Source organism: Epinephelus lanceolatus, chromosome 18, assembly GCF_041903045.1.
Source record: "Epinephelus lanceolatus isolate andai-2023 chromosome 18, ASM4190304v1, whole genome shotgun sequence".
Lineage (NCBI taxonomy): Eukaryota > Metazoa > Chordata > Actinopteri > Perciformes > Serranidae > Epinephelus > Epinephelus lanceolatus.
In genome coordinates this window covers 26506494-26527047 of record NC_135751.1, presented here as the reverse complement: position 1 = coordinate 26527047, position 20554 = coordinate 26506494, and the positions used below count along the sequence as shown (strand labels likewise).

Sequence of the window (20554 nt, the reverse complement as noted above, 5' to 3'; positions counted from 1 at the left end):
TTGCTTTTTAGGATGTGTATGGATCATTGTTGCCCCCTGCTCATCCCAATCAGGACCAGCAGAGCTGCAGGGAAGCAGTCGTGACACACTAAGGGAGGAAATAACCCGACCTTGTATGACCTGACATTTAACTGCTGCCTGCACAACATTTTATAGACATGTTTATACACTTGGACTCCCCAGTAGCACAATAAAATTTTTGCAGCAGTACTTTAAGAGTTCATGCTGAGAGACAGACACTGATGCTGCTGGGTGACAGCTGCAAAGGGATCTTTGGAGTAAATGATACAAAATGTCGTGTTACAATAACCCAAAATACTTTCTCATGAAAAAGAAAGCGATGTGTCTGCTGCCATCTGCTGGTCAAACTGCAGAAGGCGATGTCAAAGAGCAGCAGGGTGATGCAGTCATCTGCCCTTCATCTGGAGGAGACTGCAAAAAGACTTTTGACTGTCCCATTATTAGGACACAAAGTGCTTGATGATAAAATATATAATAGATGAAATAACTCCTAATGACTGGCTGTCTCTGTGAATCATAAAATTCTGCATCTAGAAGCTAAACTAATCATTATGTTAATCTTGGCAAATAGGATGAAAATGTTGTAAATATTTATCATATCTCAGACATTAACAACATTTATGGAAAGCAAACTGGTTGTATCATGCTACACACAAACGATGACTTTAGCAATTGCAATTAATTCCTCTCAGTCAGTATTTCAGTCAGGAACACTTTAGTCAAAGAAAACTTTATTTCCATTTGCAGTATTATGTTTGGCGGTATGGCTCTGTTCTGGGGCCTCTCTGCTTTTCATAGGCCTATGCAGAAACCCTAATGCAGGGCGCGTGGAAGGGCAGAGAGGTGTGTGCAGTATTATATTTGGCAGTATGGCTCTGTTCTGGGGCCTCTCTGCTTTTCCTAGGCCTATGCAGAAACCCTAATGCAGGGCGCGTGGATGGGCAGAGAGGTATGTGCAGTATTATATTTGGCAGTATGGCTCTGTTCTGGGGCCCCTCTGCTTTTCCTAGGCCTATGCAGAAACCCTAATGCAGGGCGCGTGGAAGGGCAGAGAGGTATGTGCAGTATTATATTTGGCAGTATGGCTCTGTTCTGGGGCCCCTCTGCTTTTCCTAGGCCTATGCAGAAACCCTAATGCAGGGCACGTGGAAGGGCAGAGAGGTGTGTGCAGTATTATATTTGGTGTTTTTTTTCCTTACAGAAAATAAATGTGTTATGTTACGTTGTGGAAGGTTTTCCATGCAAGATTATCCGAACAATTTCATTACACACAACAAAATACCATGACTTCTCCAAAACTTTAAATGACTTATACTAATTCCAAGACTTTTCCAGGCCTGAAGAATATGGTTGTGAAATTCCATGGCCTTTACAGGTTTTCCATGACTGTGGGAACCATGTTTTAGTGGATGTGATCTGTGTAGGGCTCATTTATTAGGATATAAGTTATCCAACATTATTAGTTATGCATCAGCATTTATTAATTTTGGTTATTCTCAGACAAGGACATTGAAACTTAGTGGTAGTTTTGTGACTCCAACTTGCTCTCAACTAACACCAGATACAGACACATCAATCTCGACTGATATATTGATACAGATTGATGTATCACTTCACCCCTATTATACACAAAGAAAGATAATTATGAATTTCATATTGTATTTCTGTCAAGTTTAGATTTTAAAAATCTAAAAATTAGCATTTGGTGTAAAAAAACAACAACAAAAATAGGTTCTTCAGGATATTAAACTTTATTGTCCTCCATGTGGAAATTTGGTTTCACCATAAGAAGACATTACACAGAACAACATAAAAAATGATGGTCAAGGTGAAACTGGTTTTACCTGATGGGATCAGTTAACCATCTTGATAAGTGCAAACATATTTTAGCAGTCTAAATCATATCAACAGAAACCTAAAGGGATTTACGAGCATATTTTCTGTTAACAAGTATAGGACTTCTTCCAATTATTTTTTTAGATAAATCTAACTTACCAGTAAATATGATCTGAGCTCTGAGTTGGTCTGCCTAGTTAATGTGACTGTCACTCAGCAGCTTCTTTTTCATGAGTTTGCAGGTGCACCTTAAGATTTGGTGCAAACCTGTATCTCATACCACAAACATGGCAGCCATATGGCCTCTCTCCTGTATGCGTGGTCCTGTGTCTGGTCATCTGTCCACTTTGGCGAAAACATTTACCGCAAATATCACACGGGTACGGTTTTTCTCCTGAGTGGTATCTCATGTGCGTTTTGAGATGACTGCTAGTGTTAAAAAGTTTGCCACACAGGCCACATTGATATGGTTTCTCCCCTGAATGACTTCTTTTGTGAATGGTAAGGTTCTGGCTCTGACTGAATGCTTTCCCACAAATATCACAGTGATACGGTTTTTCCCCAGAGTGAGTCCTCACGTGCACAATCAGGTGCTCTCTTCGGTAAAATGTCTTGCCACATTCTTGGCACACAAACTCTTTTATTCCTGTGTGTATTCTTTCATGCAGCCGGAGACAACGGACATTGGCAAAAGTCTTCCCACAAGCGTCACAAAAATATGTTTTGTTGTGACAGCCTTTCACATGAGTTATCAGCTCCTGTGTCGACTGGCATGTTTTCCCACAAACAGTGCAATCAAAATTGTTCTCATGTGATTTAATATGCTTCATCAAAGAGCCAATATACTGGAATCCCTTGCCACAAAAATGGCAAAAACTGCGTTCCTTTTCGCCTTTAGCAGAACTTTTGTCATGAGGCAACGCTGCTGGGTCCTTCTCATTAACACTGACACTTTGTCCTTGCAATATCCTTCCTTTCCTTTTCATTATTTTGGTCTGTTCTCCTGTGCTCTTCGCCACCTCCTCATCACTGTCATTGTTCCCACTTTGTACTGCAGAGCAGTCTGAAGAAAGGGGCAGCATTTCATATGATACTTGTGTCTCCGGCTCATCTTGCTCGCTTTTCACAAAAACCATATCCTGTGTTTGACTGTCATCCCCAAGTTCCTCCTGCTCTTCTTTAATCTCCGACATCTTAAAGTCTGTCTGAACCAAGCAGTAGTTCCAGTTATTATTGTCCAGATCTGTGCTGGTTTGAGAGGGTCCCGGGGATTCAGGGCTCAGCCTTAAGTTAGACTCTTCTGGGGTTGAGGGTCCTGGGTTCTCACACTCATCTCCATGGTCCACTGTGCTGCTGGTCAGTGAAGGCTCTGCAGCTGCAAAAGAGAGACAGGAGCAAAAGTTACCCACCAGCCTGCAATGTTTCCATTTCTAGAGTCATTTTCTAACCATACACTCAATGTGAAAAACTACAATATCCTCCTTCTACTTTGAAGATGTACGAGCGATTGTGCGCATGCGCGGAAAAGCAGTCAGCAACATCCTTTGCTATATAGCTACTTTTTCTACCACTACACTACTAGCTAAATACAGGAATAAGTCTGGTAATGCGGGACTAAAACGCTACCAAACATCACATTAAACCGGAGTACAAACCTGCTTTCTTTCGCTGGAGGTCTAGCAGGCGTCGCAGACGTCCAGCCTCCTCTTTAGGTCGACTAACTTCGGCTTCGTACAAAGCTAACGTTATAGTTTTCTCCACCTCTCCGAGGATCTCCTCTGCCGCTGTGTACAGCCGTTGGTGAACAAACGACCTCAGCTGAAACATTTTGGTGTCCATGTCTCCGGTGAGGGGTACGGAACAAAGACATCGACGATAATAACTGGACAGCTGGAAGATAAACTCAGCTAGCGTAGCTTGGACCTACAGCTTGTGATGCGCTAGCTAGCAGCCAGAATACAACTTCCGGTTTGACTTCGTTCAAAATAAAAGCTTAAATTCCAAATAGAGATTTAAAAAAAATACGTTATGGATAGCAGCAGGTCACTGGAGGGTGTATATGACAAGCAAAATAGAAAAAACATAAACGAAACTAAAAACTAGAACATGTCTAATTCTACACACTAAGGATAGACCGATACATTGGCCGGCTGATATATCGGGCCGATATTTGAGTTTTTTACTTGTATCGGGATCGGCCGATACGCGCGTGGGTTCGCGGATTTATTTTTCCCTGGCATGATTTACAGACAGGCATCCGCGGGCAGCTCTGTGTTGCCAGAAGACCCTGCAGCGCACATGCAGCGAATCCTACTGTGTACAGTAGTTGTTGTTCTATTTATGCTTCAGCTTAAATATTTGTTTATTTTATAAAGACATTACTGGAAGATTTAAGAGCATTGAACTCTTTTTTTATTTGAATGTATAATAATAATAATATTCTACCTGTTCTACCTCAACTTTCTATCTTGTTTTAGTATTTTTTACTGTTCAATAAATGTTTCTTATTTTAAACTTGAGACCTGTAATATTTGTCATCATTGTGTCATTTTTTTTATGTAAATTGAGGGAGCAAAAGCAGTATCAGCCCCAAATATCGGCTCAAGAAAATCGGCAGTCCATAATCGGTCATTGGCTAAGGGTGATGGAAAAAAATCGGTATCGGCATCGGCCCTAAAAAATCCATATCGGTCTATCCCTACTACACACTGTATAAACTCACCAGCCACTTTATTAGGTACACCTGCTGAAGTTCAAACTGAGCATCAGGATGGGGAAGAAAGGTGATTTAAGTGACTTTGAACGTGGCATGGTTGTTGGTGCCAGAGTTGCTGGTCTGAGTGTTTCAGAAACTGCTGATCTACTGGGATTTTCACACACAACCATCTCTAGGGTTTACAGAGGATGATCTGAAAAGTGAACGGCAGTTCTCTGGGCAAAAATGCCTTGTTGGTGCCAGGTTCAAGATGGTTCAAGATGATAGAAAGGCAACAGTAACTCAAATCACCACTTGTTGCAACCAAGGTCTGCAGAAGACCATCTCTGAACCAACAACACATCCAACCTTGAAGCAGATGGGCTACAGCAGCAGAAGACCACACCAGGTGCCACTCCTGTCAGCTAACAACAGGAAACTGAGGCTACAGTTCACACAGGCTCACCAAAACTGGACAATAGAAGATTGAAAAACATTGCCTGGTCTGATGAGTCTGGAATTCTGCTGCCACATTCAGATGGTAGGGTCAGGATTAGGTGTGAACAACATGAAAGCATGGATCCATCCTGCCTTGTATCAACAGTTCAGGCTGGTGGTGGTGGTGTAATGGTGTGGGGGATATTTTCTTGGCACACTTTGGGCCCCTTAGTACCAACTGAGCATGGTTTAAACACCACAGCCTACCTGAGTATTGTTGCTGACCGTGTCCATCCCTTTATGACCACAGTGTACCCACCTTCTGATGGCTACTTCCAGCAGGATAATGCACCATGTCACAAAGCTCAAATCATCTCAAAGCGGTTCTGAATAGTTTCTGAAACCACTGTAATAGTATATAACTCATGTACAGTTCTAAAAAGCAATTTTAAAGACTTAACACTGTTAATTTCAAACAGTTAAAGCTCCATGTGAGGGACCAAGCTAGAAAACATGAGGAGACACAGGTGGGTTTTAAAAAAAATGGGGGTTTATTTAACCAAAAATGGCACAGAATTAAACCCAGTTAACACAGTTCTGGGTCCATGAATAAGTTCATGTGAACAAAACTTAACTCAGGAAGTGAGACAGTAACATAAACAGACTTAACAAAGACAAAACCTGACCTACAAACTGAAGACAGGTAGCAAAGACAACCACTAAAAACTTAACTACATATGAAACTAAACAGTTAACAATTAATACTTACATATTTGTTTCAGTCATTAACCGAAACAAAAAGCACAATAATTTGAAAACAGTTTTCACTTAGCAGCTGCCTTTTCATTAGTTTTCAGGTGGACCTCCAGACCAGCCATATGGCTTCCCTTTTGTATGTGTGGTCCTATGTATAGACATCACTGCCCTATGGCTAAACTGTTTATCGCAAACATCACATGGATATGGTTTTTCTCCTGTGTGGAATCTCATGTGTACCTTGAGGTGACTGCGAGTAATAAATTGTTTGCCACAAAGGTCACAACCATACGGTTTCTCCCCTGAATGAATTCTTTTATGAATTGTTAGGCTCTGGCTCTGACTAAACGCTTTCCCACATGTATCACATTTATATGGTTTCTCCCCAGAGTGAGTCCTCACGTGCACAATCAGGTGCCCTTTTTGGGAAAATGTCTTGCCACATTCTTCACATGCAAACTCTTTTATGCCTTTGTGCATTTTGTCGTGCACCCTGAGACAGTGGACATTGGCAAAAGTCTTGCCGCAAATGTCACAAAAACTTGTTTTGCTGTGATGACTTTTCACGTGAGCTATCAGCTGCTTTGTTGAGTGGTATGTTTTCCCACAGACGGTGCAATTGATTTTCCTCTCATGTGTGTTCATGTGCTTCATCAAAGAGCCGATGTACTGGAATCCCTTGCCACAAATATGGCAATAACTGCGTTGCTTTTCACTTTTGGCAGAGCTTTTGTCACGGGGCAGTGACGCTGGGTCTGTCTTGTTAACGCTGACACCCCGTCCATGCAATATCCTTCCTTTCCTTTTCACTGTTTTGGTTTGTTCTCTTTTGCTCTTCATCAACTCCTCATCGCTGTCATTGTTCTCACTCTGAGCTGCAGAGCAGTCTGAAGAAAGTGGCTGCAGTTCATATGAAACTGGGATCTCTGGCTGAACTTGCTCACTTTTCACAATTTCAGGAGAAGGAAAAAACATCTTTTGAGTTCGACTGTAATTCCCAAGTTCCTCCGGCTCTCCTTTTATCTCCGACATCAGGTAGGTATTATTGTCCAGATCTGCGCTGGTGTAAGAGGGTCTCGAGACCTCAGCACTCACACAGAAGTTAAGCTCTTCTTGTGCTGAGGGTGGGACATCACATTTGGCTCTATGTTCCACTGTGCTGCCGGTCAGTGAGGGCTCTGCAGCTGCAAAACAGAGAAGAGCAACAGCATGTAATGTTCTCAACTCAACGAAGTCATTTTAGGAATAGAGGTTTACCACATCTGGAACGTATTAAAGAATCTTTGGTATGATCTAGTCCAGACTTGACAAGTCTAGGTATAGCAGGTTTTTAAAAAAATATCTGGACCTGGATCAGTGTGGTCTTGCTGTTGTGCTGCACTGATTAATTGAGAAGTTGTCAACTATTATATCAACTGCCAAATAATGTGGGTAGTTTTTTAAGAAACAAAAAAGGCAAATTTCTGATTCCAGCTTCTTAAATGTGAATATATTATATAGGGTTCTCATGGTCATGGAAAACATTTTTTCAGGTCTCATGGAATCAATAAAAATCATTGAAAGTTTTGGAATTTTGTTTTGTGTGACAGAACTGTTACAGTAATCTCCCACGGATGAACCTGCGTGTACTGTAACACAACAGTACAATCATTGTCTGCAGCTGACGACATCACATAGCTCCATGCCGATGGGTGACACAGATTTGTTTGCCATAGCATATGTTTCTTCATTTTCTTTGTCTCTTCCTTAATGTATGCCTGCTAGCTGAAAGTATGCTTAAATATAAATTGAGACTGATAACATCGGGCAAGGAAATAAAACTACCATGGGTCCTTGAATAGTCATGGACAGGTTTTCATATTTTGGTAGCGCTGAGTAGCTCAACTGGTAGAACAGGAGCCCAATATGCATAGGCTGTGTTCTTGCCACAGTGACTGCAAGTTCAATTTCAATATAAGGCTCTCTGCTGCATGGCATGAGGGGTCGACGGATAATCGGCCTGCCAATATTATGAATTTTTAGGGTTATCAGTATCTGTGATTTTTTTCCCACCGATATGCCGATATACAGTTTTGTTTTCCTTAGCTGCCCTATTTTGCCCCTGGCATGCTTCTCACTGCCTGCACGTACCACTCTAGGCTCTTAAAAGCAAACTCAAAACCTACCTTTTAAGCCTGGCTTTTAATTGAGCTCTTCTTTATTTTATTTTTATTTTATGTATTTTTTAACTGTTTTTCATTTTATTTTTTAAATTTTGTATTTATGATTATTGAGTACTTTATTTATTTATTTATTTTTATTAATCTGTTTTTATTTAGCTGGCATATTCTTCAACCTTGTTACTTATTTCTTTATTTTTAACTGATTTATTATCCTATTTATTGAAAGATCTAAAATGTAGTTCTTTATTCTGAGTTTTTATCCTGCCTCTGGTGTTTCTTTGTCAGTGTTTATTTTTTTTTTTTTTAATTCTGTGTCAACTATGATTTTTACAGCAGACATATATCGGTTGTAAATATCGGCTATCGGTATCTCTGTTTCATAATAATCGGTATCGGCATCAGCTCTGGAAAAAACATATCGGTCGATCCCTACATGGCATGCCTTCCCACCTCCCCTCACTCTTTACACTGTCCTAACAAATAAAGGCTAAAAAGCCCAAAAAAGAATCTTTAAAAAATGATATTTTGTCAGTAAAAACATGAGGGAACCCTGTTAATTGTTTCTTTACTCCTCTGTGACAGTAAACTGAATACCATTGGGTTGTGGACAAAACAAGACACCTGAGGACATCATCCTCGGCTTTGGGGAAAAAACTGAAGTTTTTCACCATTATCTGACATTTCATGAACCTAACAACTAATTGATTAATGAGAAAACAATCAACCCATCAATCATCAATAAACGAAATCCTATCTAGTTTTGAAAACCACACTGAAACACCCCAAACAGAACAAAGGTTTCACAGCCTGTAGCATTAAGGCTTTATCTAAATCTCAAACATGCTTTCACAACAGTGAGAGATGCAAAGGATGGAGGACCATTCGTCAACACTGTTTCCTGACAGGAGACAAAGGTGGGAGGGGCGGATTGATTCCCAGGTCTGTACCCAGGCAGCAAACTTCACCATCAGCTATGGACCAAATTCCTACCATTACTATTACACAACTAGATAAACATACAGATTGATATGGTACCGTGAGATCAAAACGCATCTATACGACATTTAACCTGAGGCCCACACCTGCTTTCTTTCGCTGGATGTCACGCTGGTGTCGCAGACTTCCAGCCTCCTCTTCAGACCGACTAACTTCAGGTTGGCACAAAGCTAACGTTATAGTTTTCTCCACCTCTCCGAGGATCTCTTCTGCCGCTGAGTACAGCCGCTGATGAATAAACAACCTCAGCTTTATCATTTTGGTGTCCATGTCTCCGGTGATGGAACAAAAGTATCAACAATAGTAGCTTGATAGCAGCGAGATTCATTCACGCTCAAAGCCATCAGACCACTTCCGCTAGCAGCTGCATTGTGACTTCCGGTTTGAATCTTTCAGAGTAAAAGCCGACCGCATCAATCACAACAACCCAAAGGCACTGAAGGATGTATATAGGAAATAAAATAGCAAAGACACCATCGAAATTCACCCTAAATAATCAGAAACTTAAGTCAACAAAAAGTAGGACTATAGTATAGTTATAAAAACTGTATATTAACAACAATATAGTAATTTGCTTACAATTGGTAGCACAAGTTTAACATTTTTTAAATTATAACTCTGGATCTGAATGTGCAAGAGAACACTAATCACTATTGGATGAGCAGGGCTCTATTTCAGAAAGCGGAATTAGTGAAAACTCTGAGTATATTAAGCCTGAGATGAGGGAAACGCTGAGTTTTCAGTTTCACAAAGCCAGTTCAGCGTAACCCTGAGTCAGTTACTATGGCAACATACTCCAGGTTTGCTTCATCAAAGCCTGAGGCTGATCCCCTGCTGAGTGTATAGCAGGAAGGAGAGACACAGCGTGTGCTTTTGTGAATAAATGCATGGATGTTGAGGCACAAATTATTCAGAGGCTGTTGTGTGAGGAGATGGTGATCAGACCCAGTTTGGATGTCTTATCGTTCCCAGAAGAGTGTCTATATGAAGGATACCATTTCATTTATCTTAACAATCTTCTCCTCCCAGATATATCAAATAATACACATCATGGATTTGCATTATCATTCAAGCAAATGTTATGCATTGCCCTTCGATTCTTTGGCAGCAGCAGTTTTCTTTATAACATCAGAGACACTGAACACATCAATGAGGCAACGATTTGTCGGGCCGTAAGAAAAGTGACTCTGGCTCTGAAAAGACTTTTGCCTATTTTTGTGGTTTTCCCTGGGCATAAATCAGAACAGATTATCAAAGAGGAATTCCAGAAAATTGCAGGTTTGTCAGTGTTAAGAAGAAATTAGTCCCAAGAAATTAATCTACATGGACACATGATGCAATGATTCATGAATACTTTTCATATATTTAAAGATTAAAAAACTTAGTTATGGGACTCACATCCCCATTGTAGCTCCATCTGAGAATAAAGACGACAGCAATTCAGCAATTCAATTAACCTCAGCCTAATATTGCAAGAATGAATCAAGGATAAGCAAAATTTCTTACCAGTCTGTGCAATATTTTTGCGTTTGATTTTGAGTTGCTGCCCAGTGTGTTTGGGCTCAATCAGATTACAGCTGAATAAGAAGATGTTGCAAATTATATTCAAATACATGAACACTGTTAACACACATTAATGCATCCCATTACATAATGTCACTGCACATCATACATAATGTCACTGCACATCACCTATTAACAAGCTCTGCAGTCTTTTCCCATCCCACCTCAAGCTGTTTGGCTGCAGCTGACATGTTCTAAGTCCACATACGCAGTCATTAAAAGCTCCAATTCAGTTAGGATAAAATATATGGCTCTGCATTTAACTCTGCTTCCTGCCATTGAAAATCAAGTCATCTGCACTCCACTGATGATGGCTTTTGGCGCTCACCATGACGGCGCTTCCATCAGGCTGAACATACTCAGGGTTGATTGAGCCGATTCTGATCCGCTGCTCTGGAACCCAGCTCAGGCTCAGTCAACACAGAGATCACGATTAGGCACAGAGTTTGCTATACCTGCTTTCTGAAATTGGGCCCAGAAGACATCGTATCTTAACTGAAACAAACAAACAAAAAACAAGACTCAACCTCCGTAGCTGAAAATGAAGCCAACACCAAGAGCCAAAAACTGCAGTTCTGTGAATGGCCACTTGAGACTGGCTCAAGAAGTGAGTAAATCCCTAGAGACACTCATGTTGCCCACCCAACTTTACGGCAGAAATAAACATCAGCCTGGTACAAAAAATGGTTTTAATATGTATGTTCATTTTGTATGTAATTCACTCATTTACTTTTTCTCAAAGCTTAAAGATTCACCCCTCGCACCTTCACAGCTCCAGCCTCTCGTCCAAATATGATCACTACTGGCTCCATAAAACCAGGATGGTGACAGCTGAAATGCTGAACTTGTGGCTTCAGAACAGGAGTCCACAATCCAATGAATGATGTCATGGTAGCCATATCCATTTTTTTAGACAGTTTATGGTCAAAACATTTCCACTGGCCTGCACTTTATCCATTCTTTAGTCTGTCTTTAAATTAATAGGCTACTTTAAATGAATACTGTAAAGTTAAATGTCTTTGCATTTCGTCAACTAAAATACGCCTCATACTTCTATATCCAACGTGTGCGTGGTCACAGACAGCATGTACGATTTGAAAGGCAGTTCAACAAGACGACTGAATTTCAAACAGCTAAAAGCCCATGTTAGGGATGGAGCTGGCAGTCATGAGGAGTCACTGATGGGTTTTTAAAAAAAAGGATTTATTTAACCAAAAATAGAACACAAAGTACAAAATTAGCAACAAGGTTCTGGGCCAATAGAAGAGGACAACTGATAGGAACTCAGGCCACTGACAGCCTTTGTGTTTAACTTTGAGGTGTATCTTTCACAGTGGTCCTTTGTCTAGTTATCTGTGGCCTTTGGCTAGAACGTTTACCACCAGTATCACATGGCTACGTTTCTTCTTCTTAATGGTGTTTCTTGTGTGTTGCAAGTTGGCCTCTACTATAAAACCTTTTGCCACACAGGTCACAAGGATACGGTCTCTCACCTGAATGACTTCTTTTATGAATCTTAAGGTTCTGGCTCTGGCTGAATGCTATTCCACATATATCACATTCATATGGTTTCTCCCCAGTATGGGTCCTCTCATGCACAGTCAGGTGCCCTCTGTAGTGAAATGTCTTGCCACATTCTTGACACTTGTTTGCTTGTTTGAGTGCATTCTTTCATGCAACCCGCAAGAACGGCGACTGTCAAAACACTTGCCACAAACGTGACAGATGTGTATGTTTTTGTGTTCACTTTTCACATGATTAATGAGTTCCAGTGCAGACGGACATGTTTTCCCACAAGCAGTGCAATCATTTTCCTGCTGGTGTGTTCTTATGTGCTTCATCAAAGGGCCGATGTACTGGAATCCCTTGCCACAAAAATGGCAAGGCCTAACACTTTTAGCAGAACTTTTGTTATGCCGTGACGCTGCTTGGTCCATCTCATTCTTGCTGACACTTTGCCCTTTCTGTTTTATTGTCTGATCTCCTTTGCTGTTAAGCAACTGCGCATCATTGTCATTGTTCTTGCTCTCAGCTGCAGAGCAGTCTGAACTAAGTGGCTGCAATTCACATGCTCCTGTCTCTGGCTGATCTTGCTCACATTCCACAGTGTTAGGAGGAGGAAAAACCATCTCCTGAGTTTGACCGTCATCCCAAAGTTCCTCCTGCCCTCCTTTTATGTCAGTCATCTTAAAGTCCGTCTGAACCCAAAAGTAGTTCAGGTTACTACTGTCCAGATCTGCGCCTGTTTGAGAGGATTCCAGGACCTCAGCACTCAGACTGATGTCAGGCTCCTCTGGTGGTGAGGGTCCTGGGTTCTCCTGCAGCTGTGGGACATCACATTCATCTCCATGTTCCACTGTGCTGCTGGTCAGTGACAGCTCTTCAGCTGCAAAGAGACAGAAGCCAAAGTTACCCACCGGCCTGCAGTGCTTCCATTTCAAGAGTCATTTTTCTAAACTATACACTCAATATGAAAAACTACAATTTGCATGGACTGTTTGATGAAAAGTGTTGCCCACACTACTCTGAACATGTGCAATATTCAAATATTTCATCTGCTGCTGCTGCAGAGTTTGTTCAGTACCTGGGCTCTATACGAAATCACATACTAACATACTGCGCTAGCCTGGTTCCAGACCATAGACCCCGCCCACTCAACTGAGTAGGCTTGCATCTCTGGTCTGGCATACTGCAATGAATTTGTGATTTATCTTGTCCAAATGATGGACGGACCAATGAACGCCGGGGGTGGGGGCGGGTCTAGCGATTAGCCAATCAGCGCCACGCTGATGTCAAGCTGTACGCCGGTGGGTAACTGGTGAGGATAGCAACAATGGCGACGGCTACAGATCCTACAGACCACATTAACGATGCTATCGAGTTATTTCGCTACTACTCGCGTTAATGGAGGACCAAATTAAGGAAGCTGCTAAACTGCTCGCTTGTTTTCGGCACCCCCGAGGCATGGATACTAATGACGTCAGATTCTGGGTGAGTCATTGATCTCTACTGATTGGTTAGGGAAAAATCAAATTCCCTCCCCCTTGTAAATCGCCTTCAATGGAGGCGATGTCAGACTGAAGGTTTTGGGAGCTTCAGTCTGACACTCAGGCTAATACTGCGCACTTCACGCTCAATAATTACTGCATAATACTTACTTAATTACTGACAGTATAGATCCTGACGGTAGAGCTACTGTTGAATAAAAAGTGTTTTTATTTCATTTTGGGGGAGACTTAAGTTCTGGCCGCATATACAGAAATTCTTGCTAGTCAAGTATACGTCCAGGCATTTCTCATATACACAAAAACGCACTATATACATCCTTTTACATCAAACTTTCTTTTTGCTATCACTGTACTGCTGCATGGAGTATACATTCGTTTGGAACATGCTACTTTGTCCTAACACTGTGCTTTCAACTTTGACCCTCTTGCTTAATGTTATTGCTTCATGTTACCTTGGAGATGCAAAGCAAAATTCGACTTTATGATTATTTTGTTTACTTTAACAATTTCTATTCCTATTGTCACTATTTATTTGAGTGCTCACTATTCACATGAATGTGGCGTCATCCATCATTGCAGCTTCTATCAGCTGTCAAAGAGCAGTCATCTGTTTGCGGCTCAGTCAATGCAACAAATCTAACGCTGTGCAGAGGACTGTGGATCAGAACAGCCAGAAAAGCATGCCGGCTTGCATACTGCAAAATGCAACAGGCTGCAGTCGGACATCCTGGTATTTTTGGCACAATACATTTGACATACTCTGAATTGGGGCATACCAAATCTTTTTCTGGCATACTAAATAATATAATAGTAGTATGGATATTGAAACACACTGTTAGTAGGGCTATGTTAGCATGTTGGCATGTGATTTAGAACAGAGGGTGAGGGGTAAGACGGCATCTAAACGTTAAAGAAGCCAACCAGTCCAACCACATATCTAATGCCACCCTGCTGACTACCATCTAGTCTTTGATCATTTTGATAAACCAGACCGAAAAATGTAGTTCAATGGCATTCAATGTGGAGATGACAGACTGCAAAAATTGTTGACACTGACAAAGGAGGATGAGGAACTGAAGGAAAGAACCAGTTGGCTCGAGAAAAGCAAAATTTGCATATCAATGCATTCAGAGAGTGGAAATGAGAAAAAATAGAAGACCACAACTGACTGAATTGTACCCCATCTGTTTTCCAAAATGCAAAAAGATGTCGACACTGTTCACAAACTTGCCTTTGTGTGTCTTTTCATGGATCCGGAGAAACCCGAATTTGGCACAAATCTTGCCACAAAACCTACAAACACATGTTTGGTTGTGCCAGCTTTTCAAATGAGCTACCAGCTGCTTTGCAGACTGGCATTTCATCCTACAAATGGTGCAGTCAAATTTGGCTTCATGGCTTTTTATGTGCTTCATCAAAAAGCCAATATAATAAAAACTCTTGCCACAGAGATGGCAAAAAGTCTGTTGCTTTTCACTTTCAGCAGAATGTGTGTTAGGAGGCAGTGCTGCTTTTTTCCTCTTTGTGACCCTGCCACTTTGTCCTTGATATTTCTTTCTTTTCCTTTTCATTGTTCTGGTCTGTTGTCCTTTGCTCTTCACCAAATCCTCATCAGGGTCATTGTTCTCACTCTGAGCTGGAGAGATGTCTGAGGAGAATGGCTGCAGCTCATTTGATACTTGTATCTCTAGCTGAACTTGCTCGCTTTTCACAATTTCAGGGGAAGGAAAAACCATCTCCTGTGTTTGACTGTCAACTTCAAGTTGCTCCTGCTCTTCTTTTATCTCACATATCCTAAAGTCTGTCTGAAACAAACAGTAGCTCAAGTTAGTATTGTCCACATCTGCGCTGGTTTTAGGGGATCCTGTGACATCAGCACGAAGACTCAAGTTAGACTCTTCTGGTGCTGAGGGTCTTTGGTTCTCCTGTAGCAGTGGGGCATCACCTTCATCTCCATGTTCCACTGTGCTGCTGGTCAGTGACAGCTCTGCAGCTGCAAAAGAAAGACAGGATCAAGAGTTACACAACAGCCTGAAAAGTTTCCTTTCCAAGTTCAAAAAGAAAAACACATATTAAATATAGCCGCAAGCGGCAATCTGCGGGTTCTAACCTGTTCCGCCCCCAAACCAGCCACCGTGACCCTCACCACCCACCGTGACCCTCATCTGCCGTAGTGCAAGACGTTCCCCACTCTGTCCCTGAAAGCTCCAAACAATACATACTCTTTCCAAGTCACACATTTCTTGAAATCGGGTTTTCAGCTAGCCTACATGCTAATAACATTTGTGGTATACTTTCACATAGAGACTCCATTTGAACATCAAAACATAAATTGAAATTTTACCTATTGATGCGTATTTCAAAGTTTCAATAGGTATTTTAATGTTTAAGCAATCACAGTTCCATGATCATGATAATTTTGGGAGAAATCTGGAGATAATAATGGATGTGTATGGGAGAGGCTGTAAAATATTCTGTAAGGCTAAAGACACAGATGTGAGTGTACTATTATGATTTTACCTAAATGAAGGTAAGTGAAAGTTCAGACAGGAAGACCATCTCTTTACGTAAGTATACCTCAAAGCCACTTCTCTGTTTTCCCACTATCCTCTTGCTCCACCCTTCTTCACATATTTCAACAAGTCACAGTCTGCCAGCCTCTCCCTATTCTCTACCAATCCGTCATTAGCTGTCAAATTTCTCTCTCTGCTGTCATCCAGCTGTCATTTCAGCAAAACTCCCAGCCCACCTCCACCCCTGCACCACCTCCATCAAGATACAGACTGTCTTAATCTGGATCTTCAACCGAGAAGTTCCCTCATCCGGTGACCTCAAGATTCCCTACCTTCCCCAGTGTCTAGGCCGGGGGGTGGGGGTAACTTCTTCAGTTGCAAGTTTCTCATCCACAGATCAGTTTACTCAGCTGGTCTCCTCCCCATGGTCTAAGTGGCAAATTATCAAACCATTCTAAATATATTCACGTGACCTCAAAAGTCACATAACTATAGCAACATGTGCACATGCAGGCTTTTTTATTCAAACATGACATAATAGCTTCATTTGCATGAAGTGGTATTATGTGGTAGTGAGGGTCCGTGTACCTTTTGATAGTTTGATATTTTGTTTTCAAAATAAAACGGATTTACGGAAATACGGCCGTTTTCCCGTTATTCTGTTTTGAGACACAAAACGAAATAACGGAAGTGCTTCCGTTTTCCCGTTTTCTCTTTCAAAACCAAATTACGGAAAAACCAAATTGAAACGAGACCCAGATGCATTAGCTAGGTACAAATAGGATAGGCCCAGTACTCTATGTCATTGTTTTCTCTCTGCTCAATTCCTACAACATTGCTTTTTGTGTTTATCTTTCTTAACCCCACCTGAACAACCACTAGTGTATAAAAATGTTATGTAATGTTTTATGTTTATTGTTCAACCAGGTGAAGTTCCAAAAACATAGGCTAATCTGTGGCATTTTACTAAATCTAAAATAGGCCTACATGTGCCGCCCTCTTCAAGGGTAAAAAATGTCCTGACATCATGTTTGTTTCACTTATGTTGTAGGATGGGAAGTCATCAATTATTAGCAAAACTCACAGAGTGAGAGAGACCTGCAATGTCTGTTTGTCAGTCTGTCAGACTGTCCTGGCCATAATAGTATTAAACTTAAAATCTGCACCATATCATTAATGATTAACAAGACTGAGTAACTACATTGGAGTTGGAACCCAGGATCAACTGTGTGAACATACAAGGAGTTATACATGTAAGCAGAAAGGAGAGTGGAGAGAAACATGATGTAAAGAGAAAGCTTGGGTAAATGACATGCAGTAATCATTTCGTCCATCGCTGCTTACTTGGGTGACATGCACAAGATTTGTCTACTTCTCATGAGAATTGTCTCATATAACACACGCGGCCTGCGTCTAGGACACAATGCAGCGGATAAGGCACGGCGACTTGTTGTTGACAAACTCCTTGAGGAAACTGACATTCTTTGTCTACAAGAAACTTTTCTTGCTAAACAGGACCTGGACAAGCTTAACTCTGTTCATAGTAACTTCCATGGGGTGGGGGAGTCAACCACAGATTTGAGCTTGGGGTTGGTTCAAGGCAGAATACCTGGAGGTGTGGCCATTATGTGGCATAAAAAATATGACCCTCTGATCAGTGTGATTAGATTGAGAGTAGACTGGTGTGTTGCAATAAAAGTTTCTTATAATGGTAATGTTCTTATCATTTTGAATGTTTACACACCTTATGAATGTTCCAGTAACGAGGACGAATATCTTCAAAAGCTTGCTTTTATTGGCTCTTTTATTGAGGAAAATGAATGTACCCGTATTTATGTAATGTGTGATTTGAATGCAGATATCTCTGATAGGAAGTCTGTGTTTGGCCGATACCTAGTTGAATTTTGTCATGATAATAAGCTCTTGTTAACAAGTAAGATCCATTTGCCAACAGATAGCTATACATATGTCAGTGAGGCTTGGAATACAACATCCTGGCTAGATCATTGTGTAAGCACAGCTGATGCCCATGAATGTGTGGATAAAGTTGAGATTTTGTATGGGTTTGCAACAACGGACCACATGCCTGTCTCCATTATGCTCAATGTAGAAAACCTACCTACAATGACCACGGATGATAATCAGGTTAATCATGGTGGGAAAATTGAGTGGGCTAAACTCTCAGAGAACGACCTGCTACATTATCATGACTTGACTGAGAAGACCATAGGTAACATTGAAATTCCATATGATGCTATAATGTGTGATAATTTCAACTGTGGTATGCCAAATCACAAAGAAGAGCTATGTGTACTATATGACAGAATTGTGCAGGGTCTGAATGAGGCTAGTAAACCACTCATTCAGAGAAAAGCAAAGAAGTACAGCTTCAGGCCAGGCTGGAATGAGTATGTGGATGAACTCCACCAGCAAGCCAGAGAAGCTTTTAAAAATTGGGTTATCGCTGGTAAATCAAGGCATGGACCTGAGGGGTTAGAACCCTAATAATAATAATAATAATAATAATAATAATAATAATAATAAACCGGTACAATCTTAGAAGGGTTCTACCCCTTCGGGGTTAGAACCCTAATTAAATTCATACTACTCCGAAGCTGCGCAATATTCAAATGTTTCTACTCAATCAGGATGTACTGCATACTGTGTACTAGATTAAAAATTAAAGATACTGTATGTGACTTTTTACGTGCATTAATAGTGTTTTATTGCCAGTGGGTAAACAGACTGTAACTCTGGCTTAATTAAAAAAAAAAAAACCTGAGACCTTTCTTCTGTATAAATAAAACAAGTTCCGCAAATACAGAAAAAGATTTTGAAAAAACAAAATCCAAGGCAACTCTTCTCTGTTGCAAAAGTTAAAAGGCCTTTATTAAATGGCTAGTTCATGATCAGGGCATAAAGCTGCAGGGTTCACAGGTGGCCTAAATGAGGCCCTACTCAGACATGGGTGGAGCCAATCATGCCCTGATGAAGGCCAGTGAGCATGGCCGAAACATGTCGGTGATTTTAATGTTCATCATGAACTAGCCATTTAATAAAGGCCTTTTAACCTTTGCACCAGAGAAGAGTTGCCTTGGAGTTTGTTTTTTCAAGATGTACTGCACTTCCTGACCAAAGAGCACCTTCCTGGATACCATGATACTGCAACCCACATGAGCGCTTCATCTGCTGTTGTCTTACAGAAAAAGATTTGTCAACTCAAAAACTAATTTTGCAAATATAGAAACACAATCTGTGTGTAAATGTGTAATCTAGACATATGAAACAACTTCCACAAATTTTAAAAATATTTGTGAAGTCTCAGAAATATTTTGCAAATACAAAAAAGATCTGCACATACACAAAAAATTTACAAAAACAATAAAAAATAAAACAAACAAACAAAAAACGAATAATTATGCATAAAATGCCATCAGAGAATTGAATTTCAAAATTAAAAACTAATTTGTGGAATTTATTTGTGTATTTCTGGATCTGTTTGCAGAGACGTTTTGATTCACAATTTTTTTTTGTATAGTGGAAGGTGTCTTACAGTTAGAGCTTACACATTAACACATGGATTGTCAATCTGTTCACACAATATTGAGACAAATCTATCTCCACACGTTTCAGGTGTAAGTCCCTGAAATATGAGATTAAAACTTGCTTATAAAATTGCTAAGAGGTGAAATATTTACAAATTTGTATGACTTGAATCTTCTAACCTTGACATTCATAATACTTTATAGTTTAAGCTTATTAGTTACAAAATATGTACTATTTTCTCATTTCTTATATGTAGTACTTTTATTTCTGATATTTTTTTACTACTCAGACACATAAGGGTTTAAATATTATCAGTTTAACCTGCCTTTTTATTGCAAATTTGATGTTCAACATAGAGGAGGGAAAAAGGTCTTTCTGACAGAGCCTTTGCTGTGGATAAGTGAGGCGCAACATCCTTAGCTTTGTAGAAATTTGTTCCGCCACCACACTCTAGCTAAATACAGAGATTTGTCAGGCAATATGAACTCAAAACACCACTACACAGCACATTTAAACAAAGTCCCAAACCTGTTTTCTCTCGCTGGTGTCGCAGACTTCCAGCCTCCTCTTGGGACCGACTAACTTGAGGTTCCTTCAAAGCTAACGTTATAGCTTTCTCCACCTCTCCGAGGATCTCCTCTGCCGCTGAGTGCAGCCGCTGATGAATGAACAACCTTAGCTCAAACACTGTGGCGTCCATGTCTCCGAGGAGAGCTACGGCACAAAAATATTAACGATCATCAGGTGGATAGTGGGAAGCTACATTCAGCTTGCCTAGCTCGACGGCGAAGCTGTAGCTTTTGATACGTTAGCCGGTGTAGCTTCCCGGCGCCGACACAAAGTGACTTCCTGTTTGAGTCGCTCAAAATAAAAGCGTCAATTTTAAATAGATATGGAGGATGTACTGTACGGCAACCGAGCCACATCAATCACAACATGGGCACTAAAGGATAAATATAAGACATAAAATAGCACAAATAAAGTTACACTAAACCCATAGACTGTAAAAATAAACTAAAT

General features: G+C 40.7%; 2 protein-coding genes across 3 annotated transcripts; both read right to left on the bottom strand.

Moving 5' to 3' along the window:
• Positions 1-1757: 1757 nt before the first annotated feature.
• On the bottom strand, positions 1758-3835 carry LOC117268106 (uncharacterized). Its single transcript, XM_033644294.2, has 2 exons — positions 3513-3835; positions 1758-3232 (listed from the first exon to the last, which is right to left on the bottom strand). The coding sequence occupies exons 1-2, from the start codon at positions 3694-3696 to the stop codon at positions 2067-2069; spliced, it is 1350 nt and encodes a 449-aa protein (XP_033500185.1). The 5' UTR covers positions 3697-3835; the 3' UTR covers positions 1758-2066.
• A 1683-nt stretch (positions 3836-5518) lies between these two features.
• Positions 5519-20355, bottom strand: LOC117268098 (uncharacterized). 2 transcript variants are annotated; one of them, XM_033644275.2, is made up of 4 exons: positions 20063-20355; positions 14707-15468; positions 11961-12853; positions 6813-6930 (listed from the first exon to the last, which is right to left on the bottom strand). In XM_033644275.2, the coding sequence occupies exons 1-3, from the start codon at positions 20232-20234 to the stop codon at positions 12069-12071; spliced, it is 1719 nt and encodes a 572-aa protein (XP_033500166.1). In that variant the 5' UTR covers positions 20235-20355; the 3' UTR covers positions 6813-6930; positions 11961-12068. The 2 variants fall into 2 exon arrangements, with proteins under 2 accessions (XP_033500187.1, XP_033500166.1); XM_033644296.2 differs by lacking the exons at positions 11961-12853; positions 14707-15468; positions 20063-20355 and adding an exon at positions 8991-9286 and having other exon boundaries at positions 5519-6930.
• Between the last annotated feature and the right edge of the window lie 199 nt (positions 20356-20554).

Coding starts and splice junctions, on each gene's coding strand:
- LOC117268106 (XM_033644294.2), bottom strand. CDS start 3,696: ATGGACACCAAAATGTTTCAGCTGAGGTCGTTTGTTCACCAACGGCTG. Junction 3,233..3,512: donor CCTCCAGCGAAAGAAAGCAG/GTTTGTACTCCG, acceptor TCTCTTTTGCAG/CTGCAGAGCCTTCACTGACC.
- LOC117268098 (XM_033644275.2), bottom strand. CDS start 20,234: ATGGACGCCACAGTGTTTGAGCTAAGGTTGTTCATTCATCAGCGGCTG. Junction 15,469..20,062: donor ACACCAGCGAGAGAAAACAG/GTTTGGGACTTT, acceptor TTTCTTTTGCAG/CTGCAGAGCTGTCACTGACC. Junction 12,854..14,706: donor CCATGAAAAGACACACAAAG/GCAAGTTTGTGA, acceptor GTCTCTTTGCAG/CTGAAGAGCTGTCACTGACC.